Source organism: Dendrobates tinctorius, unplaced genomic scaffold, assembly GCF_039654945.1.
Source record: "Dendrobates tinctorius isolate UK_male_01 unplaced genomic scaffold, ASM3965494v1 ptg000143l, whole genome shotgun sequence".
Taxonomy (NCBI): Eukaryota; Metazoa; Chordata; class Amphibia; order Anura; family Dendrobatidae; genus Dendrobates; species Dendrobates tinctorius.
Window position 1 is genome coordinate 499,755 of NW_027361810.1, and position 23,846 is coordinate 523,600.

A 23,846-nucleotide genomic window follows, 5' to 3' on the forward strand; every position below is an offset into this window, starting at 1 on the left:
ACAGATCACATCCGAACCACCCCCTTTTCCCAGTGTGTGGCCTGCAGCAACGCTACACTCTTTCCTCCTCCAGCCACGACTCAGGGACCCTGCTCCGCCGCGGCCATTAAGGTATATCCGCATTATAAGACGCACCCCGATTTTCCCCCAAAATTTGGAGGAAAAAAATGCGTCTTATAATCCAAAAAATACGATACCACACATACAAACCAAGCAACAGTCACCGATAACTCCTCCATCTCTCCTCTTATGTCTTCCTCTCCCTCCTTTAGCCATGCAGCAAATGCTAGCTCTGACAAGGATTAGTAACAGAGCCCAGATTATAAAGGGGAAAGGAGTGGCTAAGGCCTCTTTCATACATCCGATCTCAGGGGTCCGGCGGCGTGCGGCGAAAAGCCGGGCCGCCGGATCCGGCCTGCAGCGGTGACACCGGATGTACATGCGGCGCCTGATGCGGCTTGGAGGACATTTAAAGGAGCCGCAGCACTGGGGGACGAGAGAGCCAGCCGGAGAGACAGCAGGGGACGAGAGAGCAGCCAGAGACAGCGGGGGATGAGAGAGCAGCCAAAGAGAGAGCGGGGGACGAGAGCAGCCAGAGAGACAGCGGGGGACGAGAGAGCCAGCCAAAGAGACAGCGGGGGACGAGAGAGCAGCCAAAGAGAGAGCGGGGGACGAGAGAGCAGCCAGAGAGACAGCGGGGGACGAGAGAGCAGCCAAAGAGAGAGCGGGGGACGAGAGCAGCCAGAGAGACAGCGGGGGACGAGAGAGCCAGCCAAAGAAAGGCATGGAGAGAGAAGGCGAGAGAGAAAGGGAGGGGGAGAGAGAGAGATGCGCGCCGGGCACTTGTGGGGTTAAAACTCACAGTGCCCGGGCATGCGCTGTTGAAAAAGCCGATACGGCACTGCAAAAAAACGTTGCAGCCAACGTTTTTTGCAGACGCCGGACGGCACATGTTTGCCGTATCTGGCAAAACCCGGAGGCACCGCATGTCCATCCGGCACGATGCGGCGATCATTACATTCTATGTGAAAAAAACGCATCCAATTCCGGATCCGGTTTTCACAATTTTCGCCGCATCGTGCCGGATTTAAAAAAACGGATGTGTGAAAGTAGCTAACCGAGCTGAACACAAGGCCGATTAACCCCTTTTCTGCCAGAAGAAATAAACACATTTAAAATGAATGAGAAGTGCTTCTTCTCAGTGTCAAAGTAGAAGCAATCAGACGCTGCAGTCTTCTGGCTCCAGACTGTCGCGGTAACCCTGTGACATATAGATAGGAGAAAAGAGAAGCCCCCGGAAGTGAATGTGGGGGGCACATACTTTTCTACATGTAGTGTAGATCGATGATGTCACACGCTGCTGTATACGGTGCTGAACTATATACTGTGTCTGTGCTGTGATGTCGTTCTGTGTTTCGTGATTAGATTATTATCAGTCTCACTTCTGGCGTCCTGTTATTGGGGTTTTGCTCTCTCCCCTCCATTACAGCATCTGCACCCCCATAACTTCCCAGGGCCATAGCTGTGGGTACTGGGGGCAGGAGCTCATATGCTGGGGCGCTTTTCTTTGCCCGGTGTATGTAGGCACGGGGCAGTGTCCTGGCACATCTCGGACCACTAAACAGATGCCGCCACCTGCAGCAGATTCTGATTTTCGGACCGGAGACGTTTCCTTGGTTCATGTGGTTAGAGAGTTAATGACATGAACGTTCCCCCCAGTGATTTCTGTCTGTGGTCGGTGAGGTCCGTGTGGAGGAAATACCAGATGATTGGAAGATCTGGACTGCAGCCCAGCATGAAAGTCTGAGCGCTGAGACCCGATCCTTATCTCCTGTCCCAGGTTCTTGGCTGATTGCTGGTTCCGGGGCAGCTCGGTATCACCGCCAGCGTCTCCTCAGCTCTATGTCTATATGGGCGTAAACCCTGCTGTTTGTAATTGTGGAACTACAACTCCCAGTCTGCTGCTTCTAAATCCCATCTGTAACCTCAGCCGTCGACATCAGCTGTGACCCCCCCCAACTCCCTCCAGGGACCCTCCATCTGAATGCAGATCACTCCGCACCCAGAAACCAGCAAATTAGTCTAAAAAAGTCCAACTTCTGCTACTAACCTGTGTATCTAATCCTCTCATGTCTGATACCACCTCCTGTATCTAATCCTCTCGTGTCTGATACCACCTCCTGTATCTAATGCCCTCGTGTCTGATACCACCTCCTGTATCTAATCCTCTTGTGTCTGATACCACCTCCTGTATCCAATCCCCTCGTGTCTGATACCAAATCCTGTATCTAGTCCTCTCGTGTCTGATACCACCTCCTGTATCTAATCCATGATAATGTGTGATATTGTTTGCGTAGCATATCTAAATTTATGATTTGTAATACTGCCTGCTGAGCCGTGTATCTAATCCTATCCTGTGTGATAATGCCTGCTGAGCCGTGTATCTAATCCTCTCCTGTGTGATACTGTCTGCTGAGCCATATATCTAATCCTCTCCTGTGTGATACTGACTGCTGAGCCGTGTATCTCATGCTATCCTGTGTGATACTGCCTGCTGAGCCATATATCTAATCCTATCCTGTGTGATACCGACTGCTGAGCCGTGTATCTAATCCTCTCCTGTGTGATACTGTCTGCTGAGCCATATATCTAATCCTATCCTGTGTGATACTGTCTGCTGAGCCGTGTATCTGATCCTCTCCTGTGTGATATTGACTGCTGAGCCGTGTATCTAATCCTCTCCTGTGTGATACTGTCTGCTGAGCCATATATCTAATCCTCTCATGTGTGATACTGTCTGCTGAGCCGTGTATCTAATCCTCTTCTGTGTGATACTGACTGCTGAGCTGTGTATCTGATCCTCTCCTGTGTGATATTGACTGCTGAGCAGTGTATCTAATCCTCTCCTGTGTGATACTGTCTGCTGAGCCATATATCTAATCCTCTCCTGTGTGATACTGTCTGCTGAGCCATGTATCTAATCCTCTTCTGTGTGATACTGACTGCTGAGCCATATATCTAATCCTATCCTGTGTGATAATGCCTGCTGAGCCGTGTATCTAATCCTCTCCTGTGTGATACTGACTGCTGAGCTGTGTATCTAATCCTATCCTGTGTGATACTGACTGCTGAGCCATATATCTAATCCTATCCTGTGTGATAATGCCTGCTGAGCCGTGTATCTAATCCTCTCCTGTGTGATACTGACTGCTGAGCTGTGTATCTAATCCTATCCTGTGTGATACTGACTGCTGAGCCGTGTATCTAATCCTATCCTGTGTGATACTGACTGCTGAGCCGTGTATCTAATCCTATCATGTGTGATACTGACTGCTGAGCCGTGTATCTAATCCTATTCTGTGTGATACTGTCTGCTGTGCCGTGTATCTAATCCTATCCTGTGTGATACTGTCTGCTGAGCTGTGTATCTAATCCTATCCTGTGTGATACTGACTGCCGAGCCATGTATCTAATCCTCTCGTGTAGGATACTGTCTGCTGAGCCGTGTATCTTATCCCATCCTTTATGATACTGACTGCTGAGCCGTGTATCTAATCTTATCCTGTTTGATACTTCCTGCTGAGCTGTGTATCTCATCCTGTGTGATGCGGCCAGTGTATGAGCCGTGTATCTCATCCTGTGTGATGCGGCCAGTGTATGAGCCGTGTATTTCATCCTGTGTGATGCGGCCAGTGTATGAGCCGTGTATCTCATCCTGTGTGAGGCAGCCAGTGTATGAGCCGTGTATCTCATCCTGTGTGATGCGGCCAGTGTATGAGCCGTGTATATCATCCTATATGATGCAGCCTGTGTATGAGCCATGTATCTCATCCTGTGTGATGCAGCCAGTGTATGAGCCGTGTATCTCATCCTGTGTGATGCGGCCAGTGTATGAGCCGTTTATCTGATCCTGTGTGATGCAGCCAGTTTATGAGCCGTGTATCTCATCCTGTGTGATGCGGCCAGTGTATGAGCCGTGTATATCATCCTATATGATGCAGCCTGTGTATGAGCCATGTATCTCATCCTGTGTGATGCAGCCAGTGTATGAGCCGTGTATCTCATCCTGTGTGATGCGGCCAGTGTATGAGCCGTGTATCTCATCCTGTGTGAGGCAGCCAGTGTATGAGCCGTGTATCTCATCCTGTGTGATGCGGCCAGTGTATGAGCCGTGTATATCATCCTATATGATGCAGCCTGTGTATGAGCCATGTATCTCATCCTGTGTGATGCAGCCAGTGTATGAGCCGTGTATTTCATCCTGTGTGATGCGGCCAGTGTATGAGCCGTGTATCTCATCCTGTGTGAGGCAGCCAGTGTATGAGCCGTGTATCTCATCCTGTGTGATGCGGCCAGTGTATGAGCCGTGTATATCATCCTATATGATGCAGCCTGTGTATGAGCCATGTATCTCATCCTGTGTGATGCAGCCAGTGTATGAGCCGTGTATCTCATCCTGTGTGATGCGGCCAGTGTATGAGCCGTTTATCTGATCCTGTGTGATGCAGCCAGTGTATAAGCCGTGTATCTCATCCTGTGTGATGCGGCCAGTGTATGAGCCATGTATCTGATCCTGTGTGATGCAGCCAGTGTATGAGCCGTGTATCTCATCCTGTGTGATGCAGCCAGTGTATAAGCCGTGTATCTCATCCTGTGTGATGCAGCCAGTGTATGAGCCATGTATCTCATCCTGTGTGATGCAGCCAGTGTATGAGCCGTGTATCTGATCCTGTGTGATGCGGCCAGTGTATGAGCCGTGTATATCATCCTGTGTGAGGCAGCCAGTGTATGAGCCGTGTGTCTCATATTTTGTGATGCGGCCAGTGTATGAGCCGTGTATCTCATCCTGTGTGATGCGGCCAGTGTATGAGCCATGTATCTGATCCTGTGTGATGCAGCCAGTGTATGAGCCGTGTATCTCATCCTGTGTGATGCAGCCAGTGTATAAGCCGTGTATCTCATCCTGTGTGATGCAGCCAGTGTATGAGCCATGTATCTGATCCTGTGTGATGCGGCCAGTGTATGAGCCATGTATCTGATCCTGTGTGATGCGGCCAGTGTATGAGCCATGTATCTGATCCTGTGTGATGCAGCCAGTGTATGAGCCGTGTATCTCATCCTGTGTGATGCGGCCAGTGTATGAGCCGTGTATCTCATCCTGTGTGATGCAGCCAGTGTATGAGCCGTGTATCTGATCCTGTGTGATGCGGCCAGTGTATGAGCCGTGTATATCATCCTGTGTGAGGCAGCCAGTGTATGAGCCGTGTGTCTCATATTTTGTGATGCGGCCAGTGTATGAGCCGTGTATCTCATCCTGTGTGATGCGGCCAGTGTATGAGCCGTGTATCTCATCCTGTGTGATGCGGCCAGTGTATGAGCCGTGTATCTCATCCTGTGTGATGTGGCCAGTGTATGAGCCGTGTATCTCATCCTGTGTGATGCGGCCAGTGTATGAGCCGTGTATCTCATCCTGTGTGATGCAGCCAGTGTATGAGCCGTGTATCTCATCCTGTGTGATGCAGCCTGTGTATGAGCCATGTAACTCATCCTGTGTGATGCAGCCTGTGTATGAGCCGTGTATATCATCCTGTGTGAGGCAGCCAGTGTATGAGCCGTGTGTCTCATATTTTGTGATGCGGCCAGTGTATGAGCCGTGTATCTCATCCTGTGTGATGCGGCCAGTGTATGAGCCGTGTATCTCATCCTATATGATGCAGCCTGTGTATGAGCCATGTATCTCATCCTGTGTGATGCAGCCAGTGTATGAGCCGTGTATCTCATCCTGTGTGATGCGGCCAGTGTATGAGCCATATATCTGATCCTGTGTGATGCAGCCTGTGTATGAGCCATGTATCTCATCCTGTGTGATGCGGCCAGTGTATGAGCCGTGTATCTCATCTTGTGTGATGCGGCCAGTGTATGAGCCATGTATCTCATCCTGTGTGATGCGGCCAGTGTATGAGCCGTGTATCTCATCCTGTGTGATGCGGCCAGTGTATGAGCCGTGTATCTGATCCTGTGTGATGCAGCCAGTGTATGAGCCGTGTATCTCTTCCTGTGTCATGCGGCCAGTGTATGAGCCATGTATCTGATCCTGTGTGATGCGGCCAGTGTATGAGCCATGTATCTGATCCTGTGTGATGCAGTCTGTGTATGAGCCATGTATCTCATCCTATATGATGCAGCCAGTGTATGAGCCGTGTATCTCATCCTGTGTGATGCTGCCAGTGTATGAGCCATGTATCTCATCCTGTGTGATGCGGCCAGTGTATAAGCCGTGTATCTCATCCTGTGTGATGCTGCCAGTGTATGAGCCGTGTATCTGATCCTGTGTGATGCAGCCAGTGTATGAGCCGTGTATCTCTTCCTGTGTCATGCGGCCAGTGTATGAGCCATGTATCTGATCCTGTGTGATGCGGCCAGTGTATGAGCCATGTATCTGATCCTGTGTGATGCAGTCTGTGTATGAGCCATGTATCTCATCCTATATGATGCAGCCAGTGTATGAGCCGTGTATCTCATCCTGTGTGATGCGGCCAGTGTATGAGCCGTGTATCTGATCCTGTGTGATGCAGCCAGTGTATGAGCCGTGTATCTCTTCCTGTGTCATGCGGCCAGTGTATGAGCCATGTATCTGATCCTGTGTGATGCGGCCAGTGTATGAGCCATGTATCTGATCCTGTGTGATGCAGTCTGTGTATGAGCCATGTATCTCATCCTATATGATGCAGCCAGTGTATGAGCCGTGTATCTCATCCTGTGTGATGCTGCCAGTGTATGAGCCATGTATCTCATCCTGTGTGATGCGGCCAGTGTATAAGCCGTGTATCTCATCCTGTGTGATGCTGCCAGTGTATGAGCCGTGTATCTGATCCTGTGTGATGCAGCCAGTGTATGAGCCGTGTATCTCTTCCTGTGTCATGCGGCCAGTGTATGAGCCATGTATCTGATCCTGTGTGATGCGGCCAGTGTATGAGCCATGTATCTGATCCTGTGTGATGCAGTCTGTGTATGAGCCATGTATCTCATCCTATATGATGCAGCCAGTGTATGAGCCGTGTATCTCATCCTGTGTGATGCTGCCAGTGTATGAGCCATGTATCTCATCCTGTGTGATGCGGCCAGTGTATAAGCCGTGTATCTCATCCTGTGTGATGCTGCCAGTGTATGAGCCGTGTATCTCATCCTGTGTGATGCTGCCAGTATATGAGCCGTGTATCTCATCCTGTGTGATGCGGCCAGTGTATAAGCCGTGTATCTCATCCTGTGTGATGCTGCCAGTGTATGAGCCGTGTATCTGATCCTGTGTGATGCAGCCAGTGTGTATGAGCCGTGTATCTCATCCTATATGATGCAGCCAGTATATGAGCCGTGTATCTCATCCTGTGTGATGCTGCCAGTGTATGAGCCGTGTATCTGATCCTGTGTGATGCAGCCAGTGTATGAGCCGTGTATCTCATCCTGTGTGATGCAGCCAGTATATGAGCCGTGTATCTCATCCTGTGTGATGCTGCCAGTGTATGAGCCGTGTATCTGATCCTGTGTGATGCAGCCAGTGTATGAGCCGTGTATCTCATCCTGTGTGATGCGGCCAGTGTATGAGCCGTGTATCTGATCCTGTGTGATGCAGTCTGTGTATGAGCCATGTATCTCATCCTATATGATGCAGCCAGTGTATGAGCCGTGTATCTCATCCTATATGATGCAGCCAGTGTATGAGCCATGTATCTCATCCTGTGTGATGCGGCCAGTGTATGAACCTGTCTCTTTGCCCATGTGGAGGGGTTTCCTCAACACTCCTCGCAGCGGCGGCTGTTGACCCCTTCGTCTTGTTGCAGGGTCACTGTGTTCTCTCACCATTGACAAGTCGTTCCCGGAGGACGGAGGACAGTACAGATGTGTAGCTGAGAACTGTGCAGGAAGAGCCGACTGCACCTGTAATGTGACAGTGGAAGGTGAGCGTCTCTGTTTTGATCCCGAACGTCCTCCTGACCCCGAACGTCCTCCTGGCCCGTCCTCCTGTCCCCGCACGTCCTCCTGTCCCCGCACATCCTCCTGACCCCGCACATCCTCCACATCTGTCTGCATGTATACAGGTTTCATAATGAAGTACTAATGGGCAGGATAACCCCCATCATCCCCCCAGTGCTAACAGTCACGCTGTATATGATCCCAGTATGGTGAAATGATCCCCGACTTCACTGCTACTTTTTCTTGCTGTCAGTGAATGTGTCTGTCGGGACCTCCGGATGTTCAGGTCACAATTGAAGCTCCTCTAAACTGGATACAATTGCTGCAATTCGCTGACAGCAAGCGGCAATGGGAAGGAAATGAGGTCACATGTTAGACAACTGCAGAATTGGCAGAGATTGTCGAGACCTGAAGTATCTGTGCGAGGCGCAAGGTTAGGGGTGCCCTGGACTGACAGGCACCGGTGAGACTGATGACAGCCTGCGGGATGCAGAGGATCCTTCACCACGTAACATCACCCGACTCCTCACCGTTGCGCCTCCTCTGATATCTCTCTCGTTTCAGATACTTCAGGAAACACCGGAATAAAGAAAATGAAGAAACCCAAAAGTAACGCTGCGCCCGCCATCATGTCAGAAAGTAAGTGACCCCCTACGAGAAAGCAATGAAATCACATAGAAAGTAAGTGACCACCTAACTACATATGATATAGAGCAAGCAAAAAATTGGAACAGAAAATAAGTGACCCCCTTTGAGGGCAAGCAATAAAAATCACACAAAAAGTAAGTGACCCCCTAAACAGGCAAGCAAAAAATCAGCACAAAAAGTAAGTGAACCCCTGAAAGGGCAAGCAAAAAATCAGTGAAGAAAGAAAGTGCACCCCTGACTGCGTATATCAGAGAGCAAGCAATAAAATCAACAGAGAAAGTGATTTTTTAGAATCAGATAAAAAAATATTACTCTGTCGCATCCTGTGAAACGTCAGCTGTACGGGCCGCATCCTACATAGCTGGAAAACTGCAAATTAAATCAAACCGGTTCTCTGTTACCGGGGTCGGCTCTCGCCCTATTACCGGGGTCGGTGTAACGGGGTCTTCTGTGCTGTAATACCTCTTTACATTACCACCCCGTTTCTCAGGAGGTCCACTCTGCTTTTCCTCACTTCTGAATGAAGGGCGCTGGCTCGAAAGGCTTTGTAACATGGGAACATATAAAAGATCACTGATACTCCATGTATTTCCAGTGTGGCAACATTTAACTCACTGGTCTCAGAATATATATAAATACAGAGGGCAGGACAATCAATATGGGCTAGTAGAGAACAGGCTCCAATTAAGACGCCAGACGTACATTTCAATAGCCGTGGGATTTGCATAGGTGGGGGGAGGTCAGAAGTGGGATATCTCGTTTACCTCTGCCAGGGGGTCGCAGCCGGTCGGTTGCTGCATTAAGGGCATACATCTCACATTACTCCTATCATACATGCATCTCCTATTCAGGGTGCTGGGGTGTTCTGTAACACGGCTCCAGCGACGCGATCGGCATACACAGTCTGATCCTTAACGGATCGGCTTGGGGATGACCGAAGTCTATGGGGTTGGTACAAGTTCCGTTTGTCGACTTAGTCCATCGGCGTTACCATTTTGTTTGCCGGGTCTGTAGCGGATGGTGAAGTCTAGAGGTTGTAGGGCTAAACTCCACCACAGTAATCTGGTGATGTCTCCAGAGACCCAATTAAGCCACACTAGGGTATTATGGTCCGTTAGGAGGGAAAACTGTCGTCCATACAAATATGGTTGCAACTTCTTGAGTGCCCATACTACCGCCAGGCACTCTTTCTCGATGGCCGCATAGCTTACTTCGCGGGACAGTAGATTCCTACTCAGGTAAGCTACCGGGTGGTCTTGACCGTCCGGCCCGACTTGGCTCAGCACTGCCCCCAGTCCAAACATAGAAGCATCTATGTGAACAAGGAAACGTTTAGTTGGATCGGGTGCGGCCAATACCGGGGTATTTGTGAGGGCGTCCTTTAGCTGGCGGAAGGCTTCCTCACACTCTGAGGTCCAGGTTACCTGGCGGGGGAGGTTCTTAAGGGTCAGATCAGTAAGGGGCTTGGCTACGCTGCTGTAATTGGGGACAAATTTCCTATAATACCCGGCTGTCCCTAGAAACGCCATAACCTGGGTTTTAGTGCGTGGGGTGGGCCATTTGGCTATGGCCTCAATCTTGGCTGGTTCTGGTCGGCTGGTTCTGGTCGCTGTTTCCCACTTCCCACCCAATGTCCTAAATACTGAACCTCTGCTTTGCCCACGTGACACTTGTTGGGCTTCAGGGTGATTCCTGCCTTGAGGATCCTGTCCAATACTGTCTCTAGGTGATTTAGATGCTCATCCCATGTCGCGCTGTAGATGGCGATGTCATCCAGGTAGGCATAAGCATAGTTATGGAGACCATCCAGAAGCCGGTCAGCCAGCCTCTGGAAGGTCGCAGGGGCATTCTTCATCCCGAATGGCATAACTCGAAACTGGAATAAGCCGAACGGGGTGACAAATGCAGACTTGGAAATAGCGTCAGGACTTAGGGGGATCTGCCAGTAGCCTTTGCATAGATCGATGGTGGTCAAATACTTTGCCCCCGCGAGCCGGTCTAACAACTCATCCACACGCAGCATGGGATACACATCCGTCACCGTTTTCTCATTTAGCTTGCGATAGTCTACACAAAACTGGGTAGTCCCATCCTTCTTGGGCACTAACACTACGGGGGATGCCCAGGGACTATCTGACTCTTCAATGACCCCTAAACGCAACATCTCTTGTATCTCGTCGCATCCCTTCTCGTACAGACTCAGGGACGCTGAAGGGGGGTTGTCTCGGGGGTCTGATCCTGGGTTTCAACCTTGTGTTGTGCCAGGCGGGTGTACCCCAGTCTCTCTGAAACATCCTCTGTCGCTGCCTCAACAACGCCTCCGCCTGCTGGCTCTCCCGGGGTCCTAGGTTTTCTCCCAAGTGTACCTGGTCCCATGTTTTAGACTGAGTCCTTTCCCCTAAGACATCAGGCAAGGGGAGTCCTGCTAAATCCTCTGCTTCGGGTGCACAGATGGCCACTACCTCTTCAGGGCGCTCCCGGTAGGGCTTCAGCATATTCACGTGGAACATGCGGATAACCCTGGGGTCGTCACAATCGGCGACATTGTAGGTGGTGTTGGCTATTTTCCCCACTACCTGGTAGGGCCCCTGCGATGCAGCTTTGAACTTGTTCTGCCTAGTTGGTTCTAACACCAGGACCTTCTGTCCTATCTCAAAGGTGCGTTCTCTGGCCCTCCGATCGTACCATATGCGCTGGTGCCGCTGGGTCGCCTGCATGTTCCCACGTACAGCCTGAGTCAGCTCCTGTAGGCGGTCCCGGAATTCCAGCACATAGGGTACAATAGGTACCCCTTCTGTGAGGCCCTCCCCTTCCCAGTGTTCTCGCACTAAGTCTAGGGGTCCCCTTACCCGCCTCCCGTATAACAGTTCGAACGGGGAGAACCCCGTGGATTCTTGGGGCACCTCCCGATAGGCAAACAGGAGGTGTGGCAAGAATTTCTCCCAGTCCCTGTAGGTCCTGGTAAAAGTCCCAATGAGTTGTTTTAATGTTCCGTTAAACGTTCACACAACCCATTGGTTTGCGGGTGGTACGGGGCGCTTCTAATGGACTTTACGCTGCTCAGCTTCCACAGTTGGTTGGTCACCTCTGCTGTAAACTGGGTACCCTGGTCCGAGATAATCTCCCGGGGAAATCCAACCCGTGAGAAAACCTGGAGCAGGGCAGCCGCCACCATCTCTGCCAGTATGTTAGGTAATGCAACCGCCTCTGGATACCGTGTGGCATAATCTACCACTGTCAATATATACTTTTTCCCTGACAGACTGGGTTTGGCTAACGGCCCTATCGGATCGACCGCTACTCGGCTAAATGGCTCCTCCACAATGGGGGGTGGGTTTAATTTGGCCTTGTAGCAATCTCCCCTCTTGCCAATGCGCTGCCAACTGTCACAGGTCTGGCAGTACTGACGAACATCACAGGTTACCCCCGGCCAAAAGAAGTTTTGTGTCAGACGATGTCTGGTGTGACTGACGCCGAGGTGCCCGGCCAAGGGTATGTCATGAGAGAGTCGCAGTAGCTCCTGCCTTTACTCTAATACTAGAGAAGAGAGAGAGAGGATTCAAAAAGATTTAAATAAACTGGAGAAGTGGGCAGCAACTAACAGAATGGTTTTTAACAGGGAGAAATGCAAAGTACTACATCTGGGCAATAAAAATGAAAAAAGCATATATAGAATGGGAGGAATAGGGCTAAGTGACAGCACATGTGAAAAAGACTTATATACTAATAGATCACAGACTGAATATGAGTCAACAGTGTGATGCAGCAGCAAAAAAGGCAAATGCAATTCTAGGATGTATTAACAGAAGCATACAGTCTAGATCACGTGAAGTCATTATTTCCCTCTATTCCTCTTTGGTCAGACCTCATCTGGAATATTGTGTCCAGTTTTGGGCACCACATTTTAAAAAAGACATCAACAAACTGGAGCAAGTTCAGAAAAGAGCGACCAGAATGGTGACCGGTCTGCAAACCCTGTCTTATGAGGAAAGGTTGCAGGATTTGGGAATGTTTAGTTTGCAAAAGAGAAGACTGAGAGGAGACTTAATAGCTGTCTACAAATATCTAAAGGGCTGTCACATTGTAGAAGGATCAACTTTATTCTCATTTGCACAAGGAAAGACTAGAAGCAATGGGATGAAACTGAATGGGAAGAGACACAGATTAGATATTAGAAAAAACTTTTTGACAGAGTGATCAATGAGTGGAACAGGCTGCCACGAGAAGTGGTGAGTTCTCCTTCAATGGAAGTCTTCAAACAGAGGCTGGACAGACATCTGACTGGGATGATTTAGCGAATCCTGCTTTGAGCAGGGGGTTGGACCAGATGGCCCAGGAGGTCCCTTCCAACTCGACGATTCTATGATTCTATGATTCCTATTCCTTCCTGCCTATACCAGCTGTCATTTTATAGTGGGGCTCGTCCCTGCTTCCATACAAACTGTTCCCCTTCCAGTACTCCTCTCCCCTCCTGTGCCTTCCCACGATACCCCTGTAATGAGGGATCCTCAAGTTCCTCCCTTTTAAACTCAGCTGGGGTGGCCCAAGAAATGTGTCTGGCTATGGGGATACGTGTAGGGCTGGGATGTCTTACCTGGGCCTCCTCTGAGTGTGATTCCGCCTCTGCAGCTCCAGCTTGTCTCCGGGCGGTCACAGGATAAGTCTCAGCCAGAGGGGCGACTGAGAATGCAGACAACATGCGCCCCAATTCATTTCCCAGCAAGAAGTCTGCAGGCAAATCCTCCATCAAGCCAACCTCAACAAGGCCATCCCCGACTCCCCAGTTCAGGTGAATCCTGGCAGTGGGCAATCGATGTATGGCTCCCCCGGCTACACGGACGGCCACTGTCCGGTCCGTCTTCTCTTGGTCCCAGAAGAGATGAGGCTTCACAAGGGTCAAAGTTGCTCTGGAATCTCTTAGTCCCTGCATACATTTCCCATTAACCCACACCGCCTGTCGATGCTGTTGTCGATTATCTGCCCGGGCTGCCTGCACGGGGTCTACTTCATGCAGCACTTCCTCCATCTCTTGCTTCCCCGGATTAGTCCTAGCCCCCAATGCCGGGTCAGCTTCGCCCTGGTAGTAATGTACAGTGGCCCGGTTGACGGTAGCTGTTCCTGCCATTGGCCACTGGGTACGCTGAGTCCGGTTGGGACATTGTCTTTGCAGGTGCCCCAGCTGACGGCAGGTGTGGCATCGCGCCCCAGGGGGACTCTGGTAAGCCGGGGTTTTAGCTGGTCCCCCGACAATCTTCTGTGGTTTAGGGGCCTCCAGACCCATGAGAGGGCCCCTAGTGACAGTCTTTGATCCTCACAACTGAGACCTCCTGGCATCATGATGTTCATCGGCCAGACGAGCGGCTTCCTCAAGAGTCATTGGCCGTCTGTCCCGAAGCCATTCTTGTGTCTCGGGGTTTTGTCCAGTAAAGAATCACTCTAACAGGAAGAGCTGGAGGACGTCCTCCTTAGTGGTTGCTTAGCTCACTTGTACCCACTGTAGCAGTGACCGCCGTCGTTTACAGACCCATCCAGCGTGGGTATCTGTTACCTGTTTTATAAGTCCGTGGAACTTTTGGCGGTATGCCTCTTGTGTCAGCGCATACCAGGCCAAGATCACTTCTTTGACCCGCTCATAGTCCATACAGTTCTCATCAGGTACCGTGCGATAGGCGTCCGCTGCCCGGCCTGTCAGCTTGCTGGCCAGAACCTGAACCCATTCCTCTGGCTTCACTTCATGAAGGGCACACTGCCGCTCAAAGTCCTGCAGAAAGCCATCAATGTCTTCCTCTGCCTTCCCCAACTGTCGGAAGGCATTATACTGGATTTTTTTGTGGTTTACTGCTGACGGTACCTGGGCAGAGGTCAGAGCTCCCCCTGCTCGCTGATTCTCCTTCCTCCGCTCTGCCATCTCCATCTTGGCCAGCTCCACTTTGGTCCGCTCTGCCATCTCCATCTTGGCTAGCTCTATCCTGGTCCGCTCGGCCATCTTTTCCTTCAGATCAGTACGCACATCAGCCATCATCTCTCGTACGATCTCTACTTCAGGGTTTGGGCCATAGAACGCCAGTTTGTTCTTTACCTCCCTCTGGAATTCGGTCTCCTCCACGTTCACATTGGGGGGGCGCTGCACTGTCGTGTTCCATGATGGCTGCTTTCAAATCCGCTTTTGTTTTGTTGCTGGCGATTAACCCTCGAGCTTCCACCAGGTCTTTTAATGTATTCCTCTTTAACTTCTGGTAGTTGTTTTCCATTCAGTCCTTTACTCCTATAGGCGGGGTATCATATCCCGCTGTCTGCCACCAGTGTAACATAGTAACATAGTAATTAAGGTTGAAGGGAGACTTTAAGTCCATCTAGTTCAACCCAACGGGGTCTTCTGTGCTGTAATACCTCTTACATTACCACCCCGTTTCTCAGGAGGTCCACTCTGCTTTTCCTCACTTCTGAATGAAGGGCACTGGCTCGAAAGGCTTTGTAACATGGGAACATATAAAAGATCACTGCTTCTCCACGTATTTCCAGTGTGACAACATTTAACTCTCAGAATATATATAAATACAGAGGGCAGGACAATCAATATGGGCTAGTAGAGAACAGGCTCCAATTAAGACGCCAGACGTACATTATAACAGCTGTGGGATTTACAAAGGTGGGGGGAGGTCAGAAGTAGGATATCTAGTTTACCTCTGCCCAGGGGGTCGCAGCCGGTCGGATGCTGCATTAAGGGCATACATCTCACATTACACCTATCATACATGCATTTCCTATTTGGGGTGCTGGGGGGTTCTGTAACAGTCAGCTCTCGCCCTATTACCGGGGCCAGCTCTCGCTCTTTTTCCAGGGTCGGCTCTCGCTGTATTTCCGGGGACGGCTCTCGCCCTTTTTTCCGGGGTCGGCTCTTGCCCTTTTTTCTGGGGTCAGCTCTCGCCCTTTTTCCAGGGTCGGCTCTCGCTGTATTTCTGGGGTCGGATCTCGCCCTTTTTTCCGGGGTCGGCTCTCGCTCTTTTTCCAGGATCTGCTCTCGCTCTTTTTCCGAGGTCGGCTCTCGCTCTTTTTCCGGGGTCGGCTCTCGCTCTTTTTCCGTGGTCGGCTCTCGCTCTTTTTCCAGGATCGCCTCTCGCTTTTTTTCCGGGTTCGGCTCTCGCTCTTTTTCCGGGGTCGGCTCTCGCTCTTTTTCCGTGGTCGGCTCTCGCTCTTTTTCCGGGGTCGGCTCTCGCTCTCTTTTTCCGGGGTCGGCTCTCGCTCTCTTTTTCCGGGGTCGGCTCTCGCTCTCTTTTTCCGGGGTCGGCTCTCGCTCTCTTTTTCCGGGGTCGGCTCTCGCTCTCTTTTTCCGGGGTCGGCTCTCGCTCTCTTTTTCCGGGGTCGGCTCTCGCTCTCTTTTTCCGAGGTCGGCTCTCGCTCTCTTTTTCCGGGGTCGGCTCTCGCTCTCTTTTTCCGGGGTCGGCTCTCGCTCTCTTTTTCCGATGTCGGCTCTCGTTCTCTTTTTCCGGGGTCGGCTCTCGCTCTTTTTCCAGGGTCGGCTCTCGCTCTTTTTCCAGGGTCGGCTCTCGCTCTCTTTTTCCGAGGTCAGCTCTCGCTCTCTTTTTCCGAGGTCAGCTCTCGCTCTCTTTTTCCGGGGTCAGCTCTCGCTCTCTTTTTCCGGGGTCGGCTCTCGCTCTCTTTTTCCGGGGTCAGCTCTCGCTCTCTTTTTCCGGGGTCGGCTCTCGCTCTCTTTTTCCGAGGTCAGCTCTCGCTCTCTTTTTCCGGGGTCGGCTCTCGCTCTCTTTTTCCGGGGTCGGCTCTCGCTCTCTTTTTCCGGGGTCGGCTCTCGTTCTCTTTTTCCGGGGTCGGCTCTCGCTCTTTTTCCAGGGTCGGCTCTCGTTCTCTTTTTCCGGGGTCGGCTCTCGCTCTCTTTTTCCGGGGTCGGCTCTCGCTCTCTTTTTCCGGGGTCGGCTCTCGTTCTCTTTTTCCGGGGTCGGCTCTCGCTCTTTTTCCAGGGTCGGCTCTCGTTCTCTTTTTCCGGGGTCGGCTCTCGCTCTTTTTCCAGGGTCGGCTCTCGCTCTTTTTCCAGGGTCGGCTCTCGCTCTTTTTCCGGGGTCGGCTCTCGCTCTCTTTTTCCGAGGTCAGCTCTCGCTCTCTTTTTCCGAGGTCAGCTCTCGCTCTCTTTTTCCGGGGTCGGCTCTCGCTCTTTTTCCGGGGTCGGCTCTCGCTCTCTTTTTCCGAGGTCGGCTCTCGCTCTCTTTTTCCGAGGTCGGCTCTCGCTCTCTTTTTCCGGGGTCGGCTCTCGCTCTCTTTTTCCGGGGTCGGCTCTCGCTCTTTTTCCAGGGTCGGCTCTCGCCCTTTTTCCAGGGTCGGCTCTCGCGCTATTACCAGGGTCTGCTTTTGCACTATTATCAGGGTCAGCTCTCACCTTATTATCGGGGCGGCTCTCGCCCTATTACTGAGGCTGGGTTCTTCGTCCTTCAGCGACAGCTGAAGCTTGCATGGTCCCTTTCTGGATGCCGCCCAGAGATCAGCGGAGTTACCCTTCTGTCCTGAAGATGATTTCCATGTGTTTCCTTAAGCCTCCTGCTGGGTCATGTGAACATCCTGTTTGGGGGCGGAAGATCTGGGATGACGCTTGTTTAACCTGTTAAGTGCTGACAGGAAGACCTTTCGCTTTACATTTTAGTATATAGGTAACCTTACAGAAACAAGCCCCAAAGCCTTACCCCCCCACAAACAATAATCTTCAAACAACCCCCCGTTATTTTGTATGAGTCAATAAATGTATCTGAAATAATGAGGAGTTAGAAAAAGTCATTGCTGGCACTAAACGCTTATAATATCGCCCGGCAAGTAATTCTTATATCCAGTGCAATCTGCCAAAATCCTACAAAGGTCAAAAAGCAGCCAGAGGCCAATGGATGGAAGGTACCGAATGTGACGTGGCAGCACGAGCTGCCGAAATGCGTCACTACAAAAATACAAAAGGTAAAGGTGCAAAAATGAAATCCATGTGCTGAGCCCAACACCTGCTGTCAGTCATGTGGCCCTGTCCTAAGATCCTGGAGAGTGCTGCCAGTCATGTGGCCCTGTCCTAAGAGCCTGGAGAGTGCTGCCAGTCATGTGCCCTGTCCTAAGAGCCTGGAGAGTGCTGCCAGTCATGTGGCCTTGTCCTAAGAGCGTGGTGACTGCTGTCAGTCATGTGGCCCTTTCCTAAGAGCCTGGAGACTGCTGCCAGTCATGTGGTCCTGTCCTAAGAGCGTGGTGACTGCTGCCAGTCATGTGGTCCTGTCCTAAGAGCGTGGTGACTGCTGTCAGTCATGTGGCCCTGTCCTAAGAGCTTGGAGACTGCTGCCAGTCACGTGGCCCTGTCCTAAGAGCTTGGAGACTGCTGCCAGTCATGTGGCCCTGTCCTAAGATTGTAGTGACTGCTGCCGGTCATGTGATCCTGTCCTAAGAGGGTGGTGACTGCTGCCAGTCATGTGGTCCTGTCCTAAAAGCGTGGTGACTGCTGCCAGTCACGTGGCCCTGTCCTAAGAGCTTGGAGACTGCTGCCAGTCACGTGGCCCTGTCCTAAGAGCTTGGAGACTGCTGCCAGTCATGTGGCCCTGTCCTAAGAGCGTAGTGACTGCTGCCAGTCATGTGGTCCTGTCCTAAAAGCGTGGTGACTGCTGCCAGTCACGTGGCCCTGTCCTAAGAGCTTGGAGACTGCTGCCAGTCATGTGGCCCTGTCCTAAGAGCGTAGTGAATGCTGCCAGTCACGTGGCCCTGTCCTAAGAGCGTGGTGACTGCTGCCAGTCATGTGGTCCTGTCCTAACAGCCTGGAGACTGCTGCCAGTCATGTGGTCCTGTCCTAAGAGAGTAGTGACTGCTGCCAGTCATGTGGTCCTGTCCTAACAGCCTGGAGACTGCTGCCAGTCATGTGGTCCTGTCCTAAGAGCGTAGTGACTGCTGCCAGTCATGTGGTCCTGTCCTAAGAGCGTAGTGACTGCTGCCGGTCATGTGGTCCTGTCCTAAGAGCGTGGTGACTGCTGCCAGTCATGTGGTCCTGTCCTAAGAGCGTAGTGACTGCTGCCAGTCATGTGGTCCTGTCCTAAGAGCTTGGACACTGCTGCCAGTCATGTGGCCCTGTCCTAAGAGCGTGGTGACTGCTGCCAGTCACGTGGCCCTGTCCTAAGAGCTTGGACACTGCTGCCAGTCATGTGGCCCTGTCCTACCAGCCTGGTCTATAATTCGAAGCATAATTCTTCTCACACCTGAGGGTTTGTTACAGTTACATACAGTCTAGAGTTGAACAACATTTACTCCAGGCTGATACATTTTACCTAACCTACGAGAGACAAAATGAGAAAAATCCCTGCTGTAACTAAATAGGTAGAAAGCAAACGGGCATTTAAATAATTCAGAGTTCTTAGTAATACTGTAGTTGATCATATATAGTATAAAGCCGTCCCACCGCCGACAAGGTGACTCTGATCGGGATGGTCCTACACTGTCTAATATTAAAAACCTTATCATGTGTCAAAGTTGACCTCAGTGTGTGAATTAGGGCAGACAAAAGGACCGGGCCAAACCAGTGGACACCAGTCAGGGGAAGCCTTTGACACATGATAAGGTTTTTAATATTAGACAGTGTAGGACCGCCCCGATCAGAGTCACCTTGTCAGCGGTGAGACGACTTTTATGCTTTTTTTGATCAAAAACAGTATTACTATGAACTTTGTATTATTTAAATGCCCGTTTGCTTTTTGCTTATTTAGTTACAGGAGGGATTTTGCTCATTTTCTCTCTTGTAGGTTTTGTATGCTTTATGGCCAATGTGAGCATGCGTTTATCTGCTGCATCTATACCAAGTCAAACCAAGCTCAATTTTTGTGTTTTTCTTGATACATTTTACCTGCCTGGATACATTGTAAGAAGGTGTTATAAAAAGTTCTACAATTTTCTTTTAAGCCACAAATCCCTATGAATAGCATAAAGTGCAGCGGATGTTCTGATATTGCTGTGCCGCCACCATGTGCACAACTCCATGTTTGACCTCTCAGCCTCGTCTACACGTTCAATCCACAGCTGATTGCGCAAATTGTTCTATTTTTGCTCCTAAGTTTCTCGTTTTGCTTTTCTGGCACAATGGAAACTTGTTCATTATAAACAGCGCGTCGCAGTGAAGTGTGCGGGGAGAGCGGCCTCCATCATGTGGCTACTGGAAAGCCAAATGAGCAGAGATTAATCTACGGGTGACATCTGTGTATGTAATGTCAGCACGAGATCCTGAGCAGAGCAAATATCTGGAAAGCACAGAAACCTTACACTGCTGCAGCACGACACCAACCGCAAGAGGCGCAGCGCCGGAACAATTCTACTTGCGTGTTTACTTCAATTATATCTAAAAATGAAAATAATAAGCTACATATCTGAAAAAACAAGACAATGACCAGAAAAATGATTATTACTGCAAGATATGAAAAAAGTATAATATTACAGGGTCTATACACGAGTTTCCTTGATATTGCGTTGATCCAGGGAGCTAATAGTCTGATTGCCGTATGTGGAGTCGGGAAGGAGTTTTTTTCCCCAATGTGAAGCTTACTGTTTGCCACATGGGGTTTTATTTGCCTTCCTCTGGATCAACATGTTAGGGCAAGTTAGGACAGGATATGGGGTGAACTAGATGGACTTAAAGTCTCCCTTCAATCTTAATAACTATGTTACTATATAAACCACACAAAATTACATCACGGGGCAATATTTTGGTAGTTATATTCTTGTATATAGGGAGCAGTACTATAGTAGTTATATTCTTGTACATAGTGGTCAGTATTATAGTAGTTATATTCTTGTACATAGTGGTCAGTATTATAGTAGTTATATTCTTGTACATAGGGGCAGTAATATAGTAGTTATATTCTTGTACATAGTGGTCAGTATTATAGTAGTTATATTCTTGTACATAGGGGGCAGTATAGTAGTTATATTCTTGTACATAGGAGCAGTATTATAGTAATAATAATAATAATAAATTTTATTTTTATAGCGCCGACATATTCCGCAGCACTTTACATTTCAGAGGGGATTTGTACAGACAATAGACATTACAGCATAACAATAATCACATACAGTAGATTATAACAAATACCAAGAGGAGTGAGGGCCCTGCTCGCAAGCTTACAGTCTATGAGGAAAGAGGTAGACACGAAAGGTGGGTGGTAACAGTTGCCCTGATTGTATGGACCAGCCATAATGTTAAGTGTGTAACAGTACAGACACAGAGGGCTAATGGATGCATAAAGCATGTGGGAACATGATGCTGGGAACCTGGTTATGGTAAAATTTTTGGCTCTGCCACACAGGGATAGGTTAGGTTAATGTGTTGAGGCGATAGGCCAGTCTGAATAAATGCGTTTTCAGGACACGCTTAAAATTGTGGGGACTGGGGACTAATCGTATTGACCTGGGAAGTGCATTCCAAAGAATTGGCGCGGCACGTGTAAAGTCTTGGAGACGGGAGTGGGAGGTTCTGACTATTGAGGATACTAACCTCAGGTCATCAGCAGAACGGAGGGCGCGGGTAGGGTGGTATACTGAAACAAGGGAGGAGATGTAGGGTGGTGCTGAGCCATGGAGGGCTTTGTGGGTGAGGGTAATAAGTTTATACTGAATTCTGGAGTGGATGGGTAGCCAGTGTAATGACTGGCACAAGGTAGAGGCATCGGTGTAACGATTGGTGAGGAATATGATCCTGGCTGCAGCATTCAAGACAGATTGGAGAGGGGAGAGTTTTGTAAGAGGGAGACCGATTAGAAGAGAGTTACAATAGTCGAGACGAGAATGAATAAGAGAAACAGTAAGAGTTTTTGCAGAGTCCAAAGTAAGAAAAGGTCGAATTCTAGAAATGTTTTTGAGGTGCAGATGACAAGAGCGAGCCAGTGATCGAATGTGGGGGGCAAAGGAAAGCTCGGAATCAAGTATGACCCCAAGACAGCGGGCATGTTGCTGGGGAGTAATAGTGGAACCACAGACGGAAATGGCAATGTCGGGTGTAGGTACATTAGTAGCGGGAGGAAACACAAGGAGTTCAGTCTTTGATAGGTTCAGTTTCAGATATAGTGAGGACATGATATTAGACACAGCGTTTAGACAATCGCCAGTGTTTTCTAGAAAGGCTGGCGTGATGTCAGGAGAAGAAGCGTATAATTGGGTGTCATCAGCATAGAGATGGTACTGGAAACCAAATCTACTGATTGTTTGACCAATAGGGGCAGTGTACAAGGAGAAGAGGAGGGGGCCTAGAACCGATCCTTGAGGAACCCCAACAGTAAGAGGAAGGTGAGAGGAGGAGGAACCGGCAAAAGAAACAGTAAAGGAGCGGTCGGAGAGATAGGAGGAGAACCAGGAGAGAACGGTGTCCTTGAGGCCAATGGAACGGAGCATAGTGAGGAGGAGCTGATGATCCACAGTGTCGAATGCTGCAGAGAGATCCAAGAGAATTAGCATGGAGTAATGACCATTTGATTTAGCTGTTAGCAGATCATTAGAGACTTTAGTGAGGGCAGTTTCAGTGGAGTGTAAAGAGCGGAAACCGGATTGGAGAGGGTCGAGAACAGAGTTTTCTGAGAGATAGCGGATAAGACGGGAGTGGACCAGGCGTTCCAGGAGTTTAGAGATGAAGGGAAGATTAGAGACAGGTCTATAGTTAGCGGCACAGTTTTGGTCGAGGGATGGTTTTTTAAGTAGTGGATGTATGATGGCATGCTTAAATGAGGAGGGAAAAATACCAGAAGAGAGAGAGAGGTTAAATATTTTAGTTAGGTGAGGGGTGACAGCAGGGGAAAGGGACTGGAGGAGATGTGACGGAAATGGGTCACTGGTGCAAGTAGTTGGGCGAGAAGATGCAAGGAGCCTGCTTACTTCTTCTTCTGTGACTGGTTCAAAATCAGAGAGTGAGTTAGATGCAGTGGGGGAGGGAGGACAGTGCATGGTATGAGGGGATTTGGAGATAATTTCCTGTCGGATCTGGTCAATTTTTTCTTTGAAGTAATTGGCCAGATCGTCAGCTCGGAGCTCAGTGGTTGGGGCCTGTACTCTTGGATTGAGTAGAGAATGAAAAGTGTCAAAGAGACGTTTCGGGTTATTGGACAGTGAGATGATGAGGGTGTTGAAATAGGTTTGTTTGGAGAGGTGAAGGGCAGTGTTGTATGTTCTAAGCATAAACTTAAAATGGATGAAATCTTCGGGTAGACTGGATTTTCTCCACAGACGTTCGGCGCACCTGGAGCACCGCTGCAGGAAACGTGTTTGCACCGTGTGCCAGGGTTGTCGCCGTCTGCGTTGTGGTGTTCTATTTATAGGGGGTGCAAATTCATCCAGGGCAGTTTGAAGTGTTTCATTGTAATGCTTCAATGCAGAATCAGGACATGAGAGGGAGGAGATAGGGGCCAATGAAGACTGCAAGTTCTTCAGAAGTTTCTGGGTGTTAATGGCCTGTGTGTTTCTATAAGTCTGGACAGTGGGGGTGACCTGAGCAGCCTGGCAGTTCTTTATAGAGAATGAAAGAAGATTGTGGTCAGAGAGCGGGAGAGGGGAGTTTGCAAAATCATCCACTGCACAAAGCCGAGAGAAGACCAAGTCGAGGGAGTTTCCGTCTTCATGCGTTGGAGAATTAGTAAGCTGCGAAAGGCCAAATGAGGAGGTTAGAGATAAAAGGTGAGTAGCAGATGGGGAGAGGGGAAGAGCAATGGGGATGTTGAAATCTCCCATGAGGAGGGTAGGGATGTCACAGGAGAGAAAATGTGGAAGCCAAGTGGCAAAATGATCCAGGAACTGATGGGAGGGGCCGGGAGGACGATATACCACCGCCACTCGCATGGAGAAGGGGGTGTAGAGTCTGACGGCATGGACCTCAAAAGAAGGGAAGACAAGTGAGGGTAGTTGAGGGATAAGAATAGTTATATTCTTGTACATAGAGGCAGTATTATAGAAGTTATATTCTTGTACATAGAGGCAGTATTATAGTAGTTATATTCTTGTACATAGGGGGCAGTATTATAGTAGTTATATTCTTGTACATAGGGGCAGTAATATAGTAGTTATATTCTTGTACATAGGGAGCAGTATTATAGTAGTTATATTCTTATACATAGGAGCAGTATTATAGTAGTTATATTCTTGTACATAGGGGCAGTATTATAGTAGTTATATTCTTGTACATAGGGGCAGTAATATAGTAGTTATATTCTTGTATATAGGGAGCAGTATTATAGTAG

The 23,846-nt window shown here is 49.6% G+C and overlaps 1 protein-coding gene across 3 annotated transcripts in view; it reads left to right on the forward strand.

The window, feature by feature from the left end:
- The window catches only part of MYLK (myosin light chain kinase), a 196,699-nt gene that overhangs the window by 63,374 nt on the left and 109,479 nt on the right, over positions 1–23,846 (forward strand). For all 3 annotated transcript variants that reach the window (XM_073545258.1, XM_073545255.1, XM_073545256.1), the window contains exons 7-8: positions 7,839–7,955; positions 8,536–8,610. In XM_073545258.1, the coding sequence (XP_073401359.1) occupies positions 7,839–7,955; positions 8,536–8,610 (192 nt within the window). The remainder of the gene's footprint in view (positions 1–7,838; positions 7,956–8,535; positions 8,611–23,846) is intronic.